The sequence below is a fragment of the Podarcis pityusensis genome, assembly GCF_964106645.2.
Source record: "Podarcis pityusensis genome assembly, chromosome: 17".
Taxonomy (NCBI): Eukaryota; Metazoa; Chordata; class Lepidosauria; order Squamata; family Lacertidae; genus Podarcis; species Podarcis pityusensis.
The window spans coordinates 41771757-41786795 of NC_138042.1; the positions used below are offsets into that span (position 1 = coordinate 41771757).

A 15039-nucleotide genomic window follows, 5' to 3' on the forward strand; every position below is an offset into this window, starting at 1 on the left:
CAATAGGTACCACTCCGGCGGGAAGGTAAACGGCGTTTCCGTGCGCTGCTCTGGTTTGCCTGAAGCAGCTTAGTCATGCTGGACACATGACCTGGAAGCTGTACTCCGGCTCCCTTGGCCAGTAAAGCGAGATGAGCGCCGCGACCCCAGAGTCATCCACAACTGGACCTAATGGTCAGGGGTCCCTTTACCTTTATTCCATCCCCTGAAAGCAGACAATCCCAGTATCCCACAACTTTAAAATCTACTAGCTTTCCCTTTCAGCCTGAAGTTAAGGGCATTTTACTGTGCCATTTTAACTGCTAGGGTCTTCACAGGGCAGGAAGTTCCAGAGCAAAGGAGCAAATGGAACTGTGCCTCTGTTTGCCATTTTAGACTTGGTGCACAGATAGTACACTGAAGATAGAAGTTTTGGTAAATCCCATAGATTAGGAAAGAGAAACTGGGGACAAATCTTAAGTATGTCACTTCAAGCTTTATAGGTCAATGCCAACATCTTCAGCAAGACCATGGAGAGGTAGTGCAAGTGCTGGAGCACCAATGTACTACATGCACAGCCACAGCTTGTTGGTAGGACACATGCTTGGTATGCAGAAGACACAAGCACAGTTCACAGTATGGATCTGTCCCAAACTGCCATGCTACAAAAAAAGAAGAAACGTAACAAGCTCCACGAGTGACCCAATAGCGAACTGCAAAATAAAGAAAGGGGTGTTTCTATAAAGCTAGAATCCACCCAACACAGGATGGGTGAATCAGACCATTGGTCCAGCGAGCTCCTGGGCTTCAGGTGAGGGTATTTGCCGTCTTCCTCCCATCTGATCCTTTTAACTAGAGATGTTGCAGATTGAACATGCCGCCTTCTGCATGCAAAGCAGGGACTCCCACCGCTGCGCCCCACCCTCCTTATCCTGAGACAGACCAAGACTTCATTTCCCTCAGAATTGTCTACTTTGGAACTGCAACACTGAAGAGGACAATCAGGTTTAATTGCTAGTTGTCCTGAAACTTCAGAGCTGAAGAGCAGCTCGGTCTGTCCCCATCCGTGAGTCAGAAGGCTGGTGGGTGTGAACTGTTGTTTTGTATTACTAGAACCTATTGCTTGTAAGCTGCCTTGAAAGTAATCTGATTGAACTTCTCACAGTAAAATGATGAAGGCATGTTTGGGAGACAACCCCTTTTCACCATTCCACCCCTGCACATGTCAAAACACAGCACCACTCTTATCCACTCGGGTCCCCACAACCTTCAGCCTAATCTCGGTCCAGTATACCTGAAGGAGCATCTCCACCCCCATTGTTCTGCCCAGATACTGAGGTCCAGCTCCGAGGGCCTTCTGGCGGTTCCCTCCCTGCGAGAAACCAAGTTACAGGGAACCAGGCAGAGGGCCTTCTCGGTGGTGGCGCCCGCCCTGTGGAACGTCCTCCCACCAGATATAAAAGAGAACAACAACTACCAAACTTTTAGAAGACATCTAAAGGCAGCCCTGTTTAGGGAAGCTTTTAATGTTTAATTGGTAATTGTATTTTAGTGTTTTGTTGGAAGCCGCCCAGAGTGGCTGGGGGGACCCAGCCAGATGGGCGGGGTATAAATAACAAATTATTATTATTATTATTATTAATGACTTGCTAGATGACAACATCTTGAGTGCAGGGCTGGCTGGTTTCAGCTGGGCTTGTTAGGGTGGAAAGCAGGGAGCCCAACAGTAGGTGGAGCCAAAGCCAATGACAGGGGGACCCAATCCTCGCTGTGTCCCCCATCCTGCTCCCAGGCAAGTTCTGCAAAGGCAATGCTGAAAAGGGGCAACCTGGCAGGTAGTACCACCCACCTGGACTGGTTGTAAGCAAGGCAGGCAGGTGGGAGCTGACTAAGGATTGGTGGGGCAGGAGCCGTGTCTGGGCTGTAAACACTTCAGATTGCGGGGGGCAGCTGATGTGATGGAATCTAGCTCCTTCCTACCAAAACCCAACAGACAAAAAAGCAAGCCCCGTGTCTGGAAAATGAGCGGGCCAGGGAATACTCTAGGCCAGGTCCCTCCTGTCTGATGTGCCCAGTCACCACTAGAGGTGGGAAGGTTGGGGGGGGGGGACCCAGGAAAATTGGGGAAAACCTATTTTCTCCCCCCAAAGCCGTTTTTTTCCATTTTGAAAGAATGGGGGGGACGGTCCCCCCCTATTTTTTCTGGGTTTCCCCCAGGCCTTCCCATCTTTAATCACCACCCCGTCACCACCTCCATGTCAGGAATGCCTAGACTTTCTTGTGGCAACAAGGATCTGGCATCTTTTAATAGAACGGCTGGTGCTGTGCTTTTTTTGTAATTATTTGCATGGTTCTAAGCGGGGGGCGTGTGTGCGTGTACACACATAGTTTTAATTGTATGTTTAATTGTTTTTTAATGATCCCCTATGTTTTTAATTTGCATGTTTTTATCTGTAAGCCACCTTGAGTCTCTTTGGGGGGGGGGTATAAATAAATATATAATAATTTATCTTTGATCCAGAAGCTGCAGTTAGTGCAGAACGCTACAGCACACCTGCTGACAAGAGTGAGATCTTGTCCGCATAAAACACCTGGGCTCAGGTATCTGCACTGTTTGCTGATTTGCTGCTGAGCCAAGTTCAAGGGGGCAGGTGGGGAGGGAAGTGTACAGGTGACCCTCCTGTTTTCATTTCTGCAGGGGGTTGAACTGTTGCAGGTGACACTTACGGCCCCTTCCCATTCTACACGTCTCTAATTCGATGACCCACCACTTCATCTTTTTGTAGACCGCTTTGGGGCAGTGTTGTTTTACAATGAAGCAGTGTACAAATTTTATAGGAGAAATAGATAAAACGAGAAAAACAAATAGGTAGGAAGGTAGACCCTAAACAGATAAGCAGGTAGATAAAATAAGAGTTTCTGCATTTTAACTTCTGCTCCATTTTTAAAGCAACGTTGTGGATTTCCCTCAGTTTCACCGTTTCGTCTTGTTGTAAACCGCTTTGAAGGTGGTGGTGTTTTACAATGGCGTGTAACTTTTATGAAATAGATAGATAAATGAGAGAAACAAGCAGATAGGTAGACAGAAAATAAATAGGTAGGCAGGTTTGTAGAAATGATGATGATGATGATGATAAATAGTAGTAATAATAGTAATAATAAAATCGTCATCTGTTTCAGTCTTTTAACTTCTGCTGTTTTTAAAGCAGCGTTGCAGATTTCCCTCAATTTCACCGTTTCATCTTTTTGTAAACCGCTTTGAAGGTGTTGTTGTTTTACAATGGTGTGTAAATTTTATGAAATAAACAGACAAATGAGAGAAACAGGTAGGTAGACAGAAAATAAATAGGTAGGCAGGTTTGTAGAAATGATGATGATGATCATAAATAGTAGTAATAATAGTAATAATAAAATCGTCATCATCTGTTTCAGTCTTTTAACTTCTGCTGTTTTTGAAGCTGCCTTGCCGATTCCCCCCCGTTTCCTCTTTCCGACCAGCCCTTTGGGGGCGTCCTTCAGGCGAGCCCCGCTTCTGGATCCCTCCCGAGGCGGGCAGGCAGGCGAGAGCGAGGCCCGAGGCCCGAGGCCGAGGCGCCGCCCGGGAACCTGTGTAAGGCGCGCAGCCCCGAGGGCGGAGGCGGGTCGGCGGGCGCGGCAGGCAGGTTCCGGGGCCGCCGCCTCCTCCTCCTCAGGCGGAGCGCGATGGCGGCGGAGCCGGGCCGGGCCGAGGAGGAGGCCGCGGAGGAGGAGGCCTCGCCTGCTGCCGCTGCTGCTGCCGCTGCCGCCGCGTCCCCGACCCGCCGCCTGGCGCCGCCGGCCTCGTGGCTGTCTGCGGAGGGCGGCCTCCCGGCGGGGCTGGGCCGGCGCTTCCCGGCGCTGGAGGTGCTGGACGTGAGCGGGACGGGGCTGGCGGCGCTGGGCGCGGAGCTGCTGGAGCTGCCGCGGCTGCACACGCTGCTGGCCAAGAACAACCGGCTGGGCGCCGAGGGCTCGCTGCCCAAGGGCCTGGCCGGGGCCCCCCTCGCCCGCAGCCTGCGCGTCCTCAACCTCAGCGGCAACCGCTTCACGCGAGTGCCCGGCGCGCTGCTGGGCCTGCGCCGCCTCCGGAGCCTCAGCCTGGGCAGCAACCGCCTCCAGGGCATCCCGCCCGCCATCCAGCAGCTCAGCAGGTGAGGAGAGAAGGAGAGGGAGACAGGAGACCAGGACGCTGCGTGACCCCCGGACCGGGCTCCGAACCGCAGGCCTGTGGGGTCGAGCCCCGCGTGGCGCAAAAGAATAATAATAATAATAATAATAATAATAATAATAATATTTTATTATTTGTACCCCGCCCATCTGGCTTGGTTTCCTCAGCCACTCTGGGCGGCTTCCATAGAAACAAAAAATACAGTAAAATATCACAGATTAAAAACTTCCCTGAACAGGGCTGCCTTAAGATGCCCTCTAAATGTCAGGTAGTTATTTATCTCTTTGACACCTGATGGGAGGGCGTTCCACAGGACGGGTGCCACCACTGAGAAGGCCCTCTGCCTGTGTCCCTGTAGCTTTGCTTCTCGCAGGGAGGGAACCGCCAAAAGGCCCTCGGAGCTGGACCTCAGCAAAAGGCTGGGCATGGCAGGAGGTTGGACTAGATGACCCTCGGGGTCCCTCCCAACTATAATTCTAGGATCACAAAAAAAAATCTTTAATGAAAACTAATTGGTTAAAAGGGACGCGGGTGGTGCTGTGGGTTAAACCACAGAGCCTAGGGCTTGCTGATCAGAAGGTCGGCGGTTCGAATCCCCATGACGGGGTGAGCTCTCGTTGCTCGGTCCCAGCTCCTGCCAACCTAGCAGTTCGAAAGCACGTCAAAGTGCAAGTAGATAAATAGGTACCGCTCCGGCGGGAAGGTAAACGGCGTTTCCGTGTGCTGCTCTGGCTCAGCAGAAGCGGCTTAGTCATGCTGGCCACATGACCCGGAAGCTGTACGCCGGCTCCCTCGGCCAATAAAGCGAGATGAGCGCCGCAACCCCAGAGTCGTCCGTGACTGGACCTAATGGTCAGGGGTTCCTTTACCTTTACCTAATTTGTTAAAAAAGAAAAGAGGCTTTCAAAGCCTGCTCCCAGCAACACCAGCCAGAGGCTTCCCGGAAGGAGGTTCTGAGCGCACCAGTCTTCCTTCTGCTACTTGTATGAGACATAGCCATCAATGGCTGTTGTTGTTTAGTCGTTCAGTCGTGTCCGCCTCTTCGTGACCCCCTGGACCAGAGCACGCCAGGCCCTCCTGTCTTCCACTGCCTCCTTCATGCTGGTCGCTTCGAGAACACGTCCAACCGTCCTCTGTCATCCCCTTCTCCTTGTGCCCTCCATCTTTCCCAACTTCAGGGTCTTTTCCAGGGAGTCTTCTCTTCTCCTGAGGTGGCCAAAGTCTTGGAGCCTCAGCTTCACGATCTGTCCTTCCAGTCAGCACTCAGGGCTGATTTCCTTCAGAATGGAGAGGTTTGATCTTCTTGCAGTCCATGGGACTCTCAAGAGTCTCCTCCAGCACCATAATTCAAAAGCATCAATTCTTTGGCGATCAGCCTTCTTTATGGTCCAGCTCTCACTTCCATACATCACTACAGTGGTACCTCGGGTTACAGACGCTTCAGGTTACAGACACTTCAGGTTACAGACTCCGCTAACCCAGAAATAGTGCTTCAGGTTAAGAACTTTGCTTCAGGACGAGAACAGAAATTGTGCTCCGGCGGCACGGCGGCAGCAGAAGGCCCCATTAGCTAAAGTGGTGCTTCAGGTTAGGAACAGTTTCCGGTTAAGAACGGACCTCCGGAACGAATTAAGTACTTAACCCGAGGTACCACTGTACTGGGAAAACCATAGCTTTAACTATACGGTCCTTTGATGGCAAGGTGATGTCTCTGCTTTTTAAGATGCTGTCTAGGTTTGCCATCGCCTTTCTCCCAAGGAGCAGGCGTCTTTTAATTTCGCGGCTGCTCTCACCATCTGCAGTGATCATGGAGCCCAAGAAAGTAAAATCTCTCACTGCCTCCATTTCTTCCCCGTCTATTTGCCAGGAGGTGATGGGCCCAGTGGCCATGATCTTCGTTTTTTTGATGTTGAGCTTCAGACCATATTTTGCGCTCTCCTCTTTCACCCTCATTAAAAGGTTCTTTAATTCCTCCTCACTTTCTGCCATCAATGTTGTGTCATCTGCATATCTGAGGTTGTTGATATTTCTTCCGGACCGTACAGGTCCTTTGCACCGTGTTCTTTCCAAAAGTGGGTAGTGTTGTGAATTGAAATTCTGAGCTGAGAGAAATCATTACTATAAACTTTTTGTGTCACTTTTCTCTCTGTCTTCCAGTTTGGAGTTTTTGTACCTTGGAGGAAACTTCATTACTTCGATTCCACCAGAGTTGGCTAATCTGCCTTTACTCAATTACCTAGTCCTGTGTGACAACAAGATACAGAGTATTCCCCCTCAGTTGGCACAGTGAGTATTTTGAGCAATTTAACTGTTTTGAATATATCTAGCTCATCAGAACCTGGTAACTCCTGCTTCAGCAGGTATTTGTGTGTAGGAAGAAGCATGCAAGGTGTTTTGTTGTATGTGCAAGCCAGTTGTGATTAGCTGTGGCTTCACAGCACGCTTATGTTGCAAAACATATTGTGCAATTGTGTCATATGACAATCTGCATGCAATTTGTGTGCTATAGGAAAAGTCTCTAAATGAAATCATGCAGCTTAATCTCATTGATGTGTACTGTTAAATTTACACAAAAATGGCAATACTGGATCTTGCATCCAGTTGTCTCCTTTGGATTTCTCATTAGTCTGTTTAGGGCTGTTTTGTCTATGCAGATTTGCATTCTGTATCAGCCATGTTATTTTGACACCTTTGAATGGTTTGGAAATAATCTCATGCAGACCTGTGAAGGGAAAGGCGTTATGTATGATCTGAAGTTTGAAGTGAGGTTATCGCAGCAGCAAAAACCAGGATGTAAGCCGTTTGATCAAAGCAGCAATCCCTTTGAACATACAAAGCGCTTTCAACATACTGCATATGTTTGGGTTCTTGAAAGGAATTTTCAAGGTCTAATCTAGGAGACTTAGGCTCTCCTGCGGAAAGTGTAAGGGAAAGAGGGACCGGAGGACTGGAATTATGGTATTGCCTTACCCCAGGTTTTCTGATGTTTGGTTTCCAGGTTGCATTCCTTGCGCTCCCTTAGCCTCCACAATAACCTGTTGACATACCTTCCTCGGGAAATCCTCAATCTGGTTCATCTTGAAGAATTGAGTTTGCGTGGGAACCCATTGGTTGTACGATTTGTCCGTGACTTGACCTACAATCCTCCAAGTCTCCAAGAACTGGCTGGACGCACCATTAAAACCCGCAATGTTCCTTATGTTCCTAGTGACCTCCCTGGGAATCTCCTCCGCTATTTGAGCCTAGCCAGCAACTGCCCCAACCCTAAATGTGGAGGTATGTCCTATTCCCTGTTCTTGTGGGACATTCCTTCTACCTTCCTGCACAAGTATACAGGCACCAGGAGAGGACTCACAGCCACTTAGTTCCTCCCTGTTCCTTTTTACTGCCATGATAAGCCAACCTAAGGTTTGATAAAACATGTTGTCATAGTTACACACTTTCCTTAGTGACCATGAGCAACATTCAAGAGCAAACCTTGGCTGCAGCTTGTGCTAATCATAAGTTTTGGCTTGGATGACATGCAAAGCCCAGCCTTGACTTGACTTAGGGCCCAAATTGCTCAGGTTTATTTCTAAAGCTGACGCATGAGGAACTAGGTTGCTTTTCACATGTGACGTTACTCAGTCAATTTTATTTAATATTAGGGCATAGCAATTTAAAGACTAGTACAAAATATATCCCTGTCTGCATAGGAACCATTGATAAACAGTGGACCCTCGGGTTACATTACCGTCGGGTAACATAACTTTTGGGTTGCAAACGCACTTCCAGGTTTTGCCGCACACTCTGCGTGCCGCATGCATGCGCAGAAGCAGCTCCTCATGTTGCGGACTTTTCAGGGTATGCACGGACCCCCGGAACAAATTAAGTTTGTATCCGGAGGGTCCAGGGTACTTAACAAACTAGCCCTCAACTTTCAGTAAGGCAACCTTGCATTTTTCTTGCCCAGAAAAAAATAACTTTTCTGGAAGATAATTTGGAGAAATAGGTGTTAAATCAGAACTGTGAGAACTTCAGTTCATTTAGGAAAGGAGTCATCACCCTTTTCAGAACAGAGACTTAGGCTGCAGTCCTGTACACATTTACCTGTGAATAAGCCCCAGTGAAGTGAAGAGTAGACTTGAATAGAATTGTGTCAGCAGTGGTTAACTGCAACATGCACCATGGGACTTTATTTATTTTACTGTTTACATCTATCTTTCTCCATCTCTGTCTCTTCCCCATTTGTTTTTCTCCTACTTCCTAGTAGGATTTGTTTTTGTCATCAGTCCACCTAGCGCAGCAGTTGGCAATCAGTTTATTTACCTGTTTATTTAAAATACCTTCCCATCCTCAAGAGGGAAAAAGAGAATGGTGCCACTAATTCAACCTAGTTAGGATGGGTCATAACCCACTTCTGCTTTCTGGCCCATCAATTTAAAACCAGAGACAGCCTAAATCAGCAACAGTGTTTTCCTGTTTGTTAGTGCCTTTTGAAGAAAGATAATTAGGGTTTCATCTAAAATAGCACTGAGTACAGTAATGTGTAATCAGCACAAAGATTTTGCTTGTGCAATAGGACTCCCCCTCTCCCCTGTGCACCCCTTCAGTCTGTTAAGGGGGTTCCCCCTACCCCTTAGGAACAGATTTGGGGCGGATGCAAGGGAAGAAGAGGGGGGAAGTCCCATTGTGTTAATGGAATTCCTTGTGCTGACTGGACACAGTTGAATATTGCATAGGAATTATGCAAATAAGATATATGCACACTTTAACTACAAATATGAAAGCATCTGTTGTCTTAAACTACGTTTCTTTTGCCCATAGGAGTCTATTTTGACAGCTGTGTCCGACAAATCAAATTTGTGGACTTCTGTGGGAAGTACCGCCTTCCTCTGATGCACTACCTGTGCTCGCCAGAGTGCTCGTCCCCCTGCAGTTCTGCATCTCAAAGTTCTACTTCCCAGAGTGAGTCCGATTCAGAAGATGAAGCCATTGTTGCAGCGCGCAGGATGCAAAAAGTTCTTCTTGGCTAGGAGAAGGAAGGAAAAGACTAGATGCGAATCGTGTTAAGAAAAGCAGTTGTGGAACTATGGTGTCTGGTGCTGTGCAAGAGACATCCTAGGAACCTCACCTTGACCTGTCTCTACTTTGTGGCTCATAGAAATGTGGGTGGCCAAACAGAATAGTTGGGGCAGTGTGTCCTGAGAGGCTAAAGTTACTTCGTGCATTTGGGTGGAAATTGACACAGGATCCTTTGAAGGTAATGCTAATGGGGAAATAATTCTAGGGTTAGACATTTCAGGACTTTTTGGCACTGGGGACCAGTTAAAAGGGCGCTTTGAGTGCTTCAGTACTGAGACTAAGGATGAAGTAGACTGATCTTTGTCACTGTGATAAAACAAATAATGATATGATAGTGCAGGGTGGAAAGAGTGCTAGCATCTGCATCTGCCATACTTGAACATTTCTCTCTCTCTCAATGGAGGTGCTTGGTCTTTATTTTTAACAACATTCCTCCAAAGGACAGAAATATCTTAATTTTGATACTGCTTTGGCTGGGTTCACTGCCTATAACCAGGTGTTCTGCTCTAGTAACAGAACTATGCTTTTCTTTATATTACACTGCTTTGCACTACAGCATTAGTGCCTTCTTTGGACTTCCTCCTTTTTGTTACAGTTGCTACATCACTGGCCTTATATAACTATCTGTGATAATTTGTGGACCAAGAATTACTTGCCCTGGTCTAAGTCCATCTGAAGCAAAAGTGTAACCAACTAGTAAATTGCAAACTAATCCTTTACTTCCAACTTGGTTCTTACACACACAGGTGCCATTCTTTAAGAATTTTATGCTTTCGACAATATTTGCTCAAAGAGCATAGCTACGTCGTAAACTTTGGTGGTTACAATAATATGATGCCTTGCAGCTGTATAACTCTGAAGAGTCAAGCGTTTCTACCAATACTACAATGTTCCCTGTTCCCTTCAAGGCAAAGGTTTTTTATGTCATACACTTGGCCCTTTTCTCCTTCTTGCAACTCAGTTTGCCTTTCTCATATAAGTTTTGGCTTCCTGTGGATTTTGCCCACTTCTGTGCTTATCTGTCACTGTTGGAGATTCTATCATGTACAGTAGGCAACTGTTTAGCCTCTGTAGAATATTTTTTACAAGTATTTTTAAAAAAATTCTACAGAATAACAGACAGATAGGAATTTTCATTGATCACTACAGATATCGCTAGCTCTAACAGTTGCCAACGTCACACAGCACTCAGTTTCAATAGATCTGTAAATTCAAAGGATGTGCTGCTACTCTCAAGTGACAGGTGTTTTCACACACCTTTTACCTGTTTCTGTCACTTGTTTTTGTTGAAGATCCACAGTGACTTTTCTCAAGATTTTCTTCTTTCGCTGCGCAGAGAGTTTATTTTTTGAACAAAGGATTTAGTATTGTGGGCTAATGCTGAGAAAAGTTCTCTATTTGCAACGGAAACACTGTTTTGAGGAATTACATTTGGATTGGGTACCGGGTCTTGGAGAAGAGATCACGTCTGGAAAAGCCCTTAGCAGAGAGCAGGTGGGTGAGAAGGGAATCCTCCTACTGCTCCTGTAGAGAGGGCTATTGGGAAGAGTCTAGAGAGGCGAGTGCTTGTGATAAAGTTTGCATCTGCATGCAGTTCTGTTTCTACCCATCTCTTGACATTCCTGTGTCTAGTGAAAGCTTTGTTTAGAATGGATAGATCTATGGAGGAACATGAACACACTTAGCAGAGTGGATGCTTGTGGTCTCTTGAGTATGGAATAATATTCATTCTTTCCTAGAATTTCCTAATGTGCTGATCCTTCTCCATACTGATGTTGGAAGTGTTCTCTTGGCGGTGACCCACAAATACTCATTCTTATAATAACATAAATTGCTATTATTTCCAGCTGAAGAATGAGCATTTTCCCTTTTCTGATTTGATATTTGACAGCAGTAAATCTGACCTCCACCACCCCACTTCCACCCCCGCTTCTCTGCTTCATTTAGCCTTCGATTCCATGGTGGAAGAAAGGCAGGATATACGTATTAGAAAAGAAACCAAATCACCCCACTTCTAGTTCAATAACATACAGTGAAAAACCCCCACAACTTCATAGCAGTGATACCAAATTAAATCTTGTTGCTTGAGCCATGAATTATCAGCGTGTTTCCTTATTAGTGGTTCTTATGTAGGATTGAATCTGTGAATAAATGAAGTAAAAAAAATGTTTGATACATACTGTTAGCCCCACCCAGGCGCACTTCTTATCTTGATGAATTTTCTAGCATCTTTGAAAATAAGTATAGAGAGTATATACTTTCCTTTCCAACCCTTAATATGTGAGATTATTCTGATTTGGTGTTCAGAATACTAGCTAAAGCTGCTGTCTTTATGAATCTTCACTACCAAACAGGCATTTTTAGCCTTCATCAAAGCATTCTCATTGCTTTAGCTACTATTCTCATTTCAGCTAACTCTGAAAGTGAATAAATAATTCCATTTTTCCTGCTGTTTCTTCCTCCTGCCATCTCTTTAGCCAAAAAACAACAGATGGGCTGTTTGTAAATGCAAGTGTAATGTTTTAAGATCAGTAGGGAAGGCTTTGAGGACAAAATAGCTACTTGACTGGAAGCAATTTATACAGTTTCCAGTCTTCCTGCTTCTCTCTGGTTAGGATTTGCAGGATTTGTAGAATCTTTCAGTATCCCTTCAAAGGTACTCATGCACTTTCTCATGGGGCTCTGAATGGCCTTCCTGATCTTTTTCTCTTTTTACTGAAAGCTTATTTGGATCGCTTGGCAAGAGGGAGATCTTGGTCCTCTTTAGTTAGTGGCAATGAATGGGAGGGATTTAACCGATGGGAAGTAATGAAACTTAATCCTTACAGTGCTGCTTTGTTACTGACTTCAAAGAGTCATTTTAATCATCTTAAACTGCACCAGTAAGATGTTTTTCACTGCTTGAAAAAGCTTCTTGGACACTTCAAACAGATGAGCTGGAGCGTGGTGTGGTTTGAAAATAATTCCCATCTTCAAAAAACTTTCCAGTCAAACTACGTTGCTTGTTTATCTAGCATGCTTGATTGCACAGTGAACTCTGATCCAGAGTTTTCACCTAATTCTCTCGTTAAATGTAATCATGTGCCTTATATTTGCTTTACCAAGTTTTAAAGGTGCCTTGTGTTTGTATAACTTCACTTTGCTAGATATGCAAAGTTCTGTATTTCTAAAAGTATGTCATTATGAATTGTTAAGGAGCTTTTGAACACTAAATCAAATAATTATTTAAAACTTGCACCTGACTCTTAAGTGTCTGTTTTGCCCTTATGTGAAGTAATTGTAGCTGGATATGTGTGCGGCAAAACGCCCACCTCCCCCAGTGAGAGATCTATACTGTATATAATTTTAAAATATTTTTGTTTGTGAGGAGAAGTGTCAAACAGCTTGGCTGGTGTTCCAGTGTTTGGGATGGATTCAACTAATGAGTCTTGCTAGGGGAAGCTAGCAAAGTGAAAGGATAGTTCCCTCCCCCTTCTCCCTGTCCCCCCACCACCAGAAAAAATGGGTTCTTTTCTGTATTCTGTTAAAATAATATTTTTTATCACCTCTATTTATAACCTGCTTTTTGACCTGAACACCCTCAAGGTGGCTGACAAATTAGTATAAAAGCGCAGGGCATAATTTTCCACAGCATAATTTTCAGAAGTGCATTTCGACTTTACTCTAAGTGTGTGTGTGATGCAAGCATTTTTCCTCCCGTTGAAGATGGGTGGAAGGGAACAAATGAAATAAATTTGCCACACTGTGTTGGAATAGTTACAGATAGGTAGCCGTGTTGGTCTGCCATAGTCAAAATAAAAAAAATCCTTCCAGTAGCACCTTTAAGACCAACTAAGTTAGTTGGTCTTAAAGGTGCTACTGGAAGGATTTTTTTTATTTTGTGTTGGAATAGTGTAACATAACCTCCAATCACAACACACACCTCCAGCAGGCTATAGACTCGGAAAATGCAGTAATGGGCCAATTTCTCTCTAGCCATGTGTCATGTATCCTTGAGTTTGCAAAGGCAAACTCTGGTGATGGGTAGTTATGGAGAAAGCGCACTTTAGCACAAGGGACCACTTTGCAAAATGTTTGGCTCCTGAGCTCACCTGGGAACCTGTGCCCATTGCAAACATTTCCCCTGGAACTGCTTAACAGGCTCCTTACCTTGGATAACGTCTGCAATATCTGGGTAACTCTTACTCTCTCATAAGCACTTACTGCACATGCAGCTTCAGAGACTACTTGCTGCAGCTGCTGCTGTCGGTTGTTGGTTGCTCTGCCCATGCCAGCCCCCAAAACAATGGTTTGTGTGTAGATTTCTTCAGCGTTTACAGTGAAGATTATTGGTTTATCTTCCCTGTATTCCTTCTAATACTCTTTAACACCTTTATCTAATAATCCCGTTGCCTCTTCATCTGGTTATCTTCTATACAGTCGTACCTTGGAAGTCGAACAGAATCCATTCCAGAAGTCCGTTCGACTTCCAAAACGTTCGGAAACCAAAGCGCGGCTTCTCATTGGCTGCAGGAAGCTCCTGCAGCCAATCGGAAGCCGCAGAAGCCCCATCGGACGTTCGGCTTCCAAAAATAGTTCGCAAACTGGAACAGTCACTTCCGGGTTTGTGGCGTTTGGGAGCCAAAATGTTTGAGTCGCTGTTCGAAAATCACGGTACGGCTGTACAGTATATTTAAAAGCATTGTTTCAATACATGTGGGCTTGCAACACAACTTTGATGTGTAGAGTTCTCTTCTTTGGTGTCCTAGCAAGCCAGCCATGCCCCGTTTTAGAACATACGTTCCTTATGAAGCCTGTTTTTTTCTTATTTCTGCCCCCCTCCCCAACCCTTCCAGTAGTCAGCCAGCATTGCGTGGCAACTGAGCATGCTCAGCCCTCGCTGATCTGTCCCCCCCCCCCACATGTTTTTGAATTATTCTCTTGTTTATGCAAAGTTTAGGGTTCTCAAAGCACAGTGACACTTTTCTCTTGTATGTGGATAGAAGTGTTTTGGCTACATAAAGATTGCCGTTTGAAAAAAATTAGTTTGCTAATTGTATACAATCTCTATAAAAGTTTCTTTACGGAATTCAATTTTTAGTTCAGTCTAAAAATAAAGTAGGGGTGCGGGTGGCGCTGTGGGTTAAACCACAGAGCCTAGGGCTTGCTGATCAGAAGGTCGGCGGTTTGAATCCCCGCAACGGGGTGAGCGCCCGTTGTTCGGTCCCTGCTCCTGCCAACCTAGCAGTTCGAAAGCACATCAAAGTACAAGTAGATCAATAGGTACCGCTCCGGCGGGAAGGTAAACGGCATTTCCGTGCGCTGCTCTGGTTCGCCAGAAGTGGCTTAGTCCTGCTGGCCACATGACCCGGAAACTGAACGCCGGCTCCCTCGGCCAATAAAGGGAGATGAGCGCCGCAACCCCAGAGTCAGTCACGACTGGACCTAATGGTCAGGGGTCCCTTTACCTTTACATAAAAATTTAGCTAGGCCTAAAATGGGTTGCATACATTCCAAGAGGGACCAAACTAACGTGCAGTGCAGTCTTATGTTCCTTCAGAAATAGGAACTACTAAGAGCTCTGGGTGTTACCCCCAGTTAAGTGTAGTTAAGACTGCAACTGATAAAATTACTACTCTTTTTTCAACTAGGCCCTTGCAATATAATTAGATCTACAAAAAATTGCTGGCCTACATGTGTAGGGCTAGCTTGTGGAGGAGCCTTCATAGATGCAGTGAGTGTCAAGGAAATGAAAAGCAGCCAGACAAATTAAGTAGCTGTGAAAGTTCAGCCACAAGGCAGGTAGGCTGAAGTAAATCAATTGATTTTTG

General features: G+C 45.7%; 1 protein-coding gene across 1 annotated transcript; it reads left to right on the plus strand.

The window, feature by feature from the left end:
• Nucleotides 1-3460: 3460 nt before the first annotated feature.
• LRRC58 (leucine rich repeat containing 58) lies at nucleotides 3461-12464 on the plus strand. The gene is made up of 4 exons (XM_080987253.1): nucleotides 3461-4148; nucleotides 6323-6451; nucleotides 7164-7441; nucleotides 8972-12464. Exons 1-4 carry the CDS (start codon nucleotides 3682-3684, stop codon nucleotides 9178-9180), a joined length of 1083 nt encoding a protein of 360 aa, XP_080843379.1. The 5' UTR covers nucleotides 3461-3681; the 3' UTR covers nucleotides 9181-12464.
• The last annotated feature ends 2575 nt before the right edge of the window (nucleotides 12465-15039 follow it).

Excerpts from the sequence above, each read along its gene's own strand:
- LRRC58 (XM_080987253.1), top strand. The coding sequence starts at position 3,682 with ATGGCGGCGGAGCCGGGCCGGGCCGAGGAGGAGGCCGCGGAGGAGGAG. Across the intron at positions 4,149-6,322 it reads GCCATCCAGCAGCTCAGCAG|TTTGGAGTTTTTGTACCTTG; the intron begins GTGAGGAGAGAA and ends TCTGTCTTCCAG. Across the intron at positions 7,442-8,971 it reads CCCCAACCCTAAATGTGGAG|GAGTCTATTTTGACAGCTGT; the intron begins GTATGTCCTATT and ends TTTTGCCCATAG.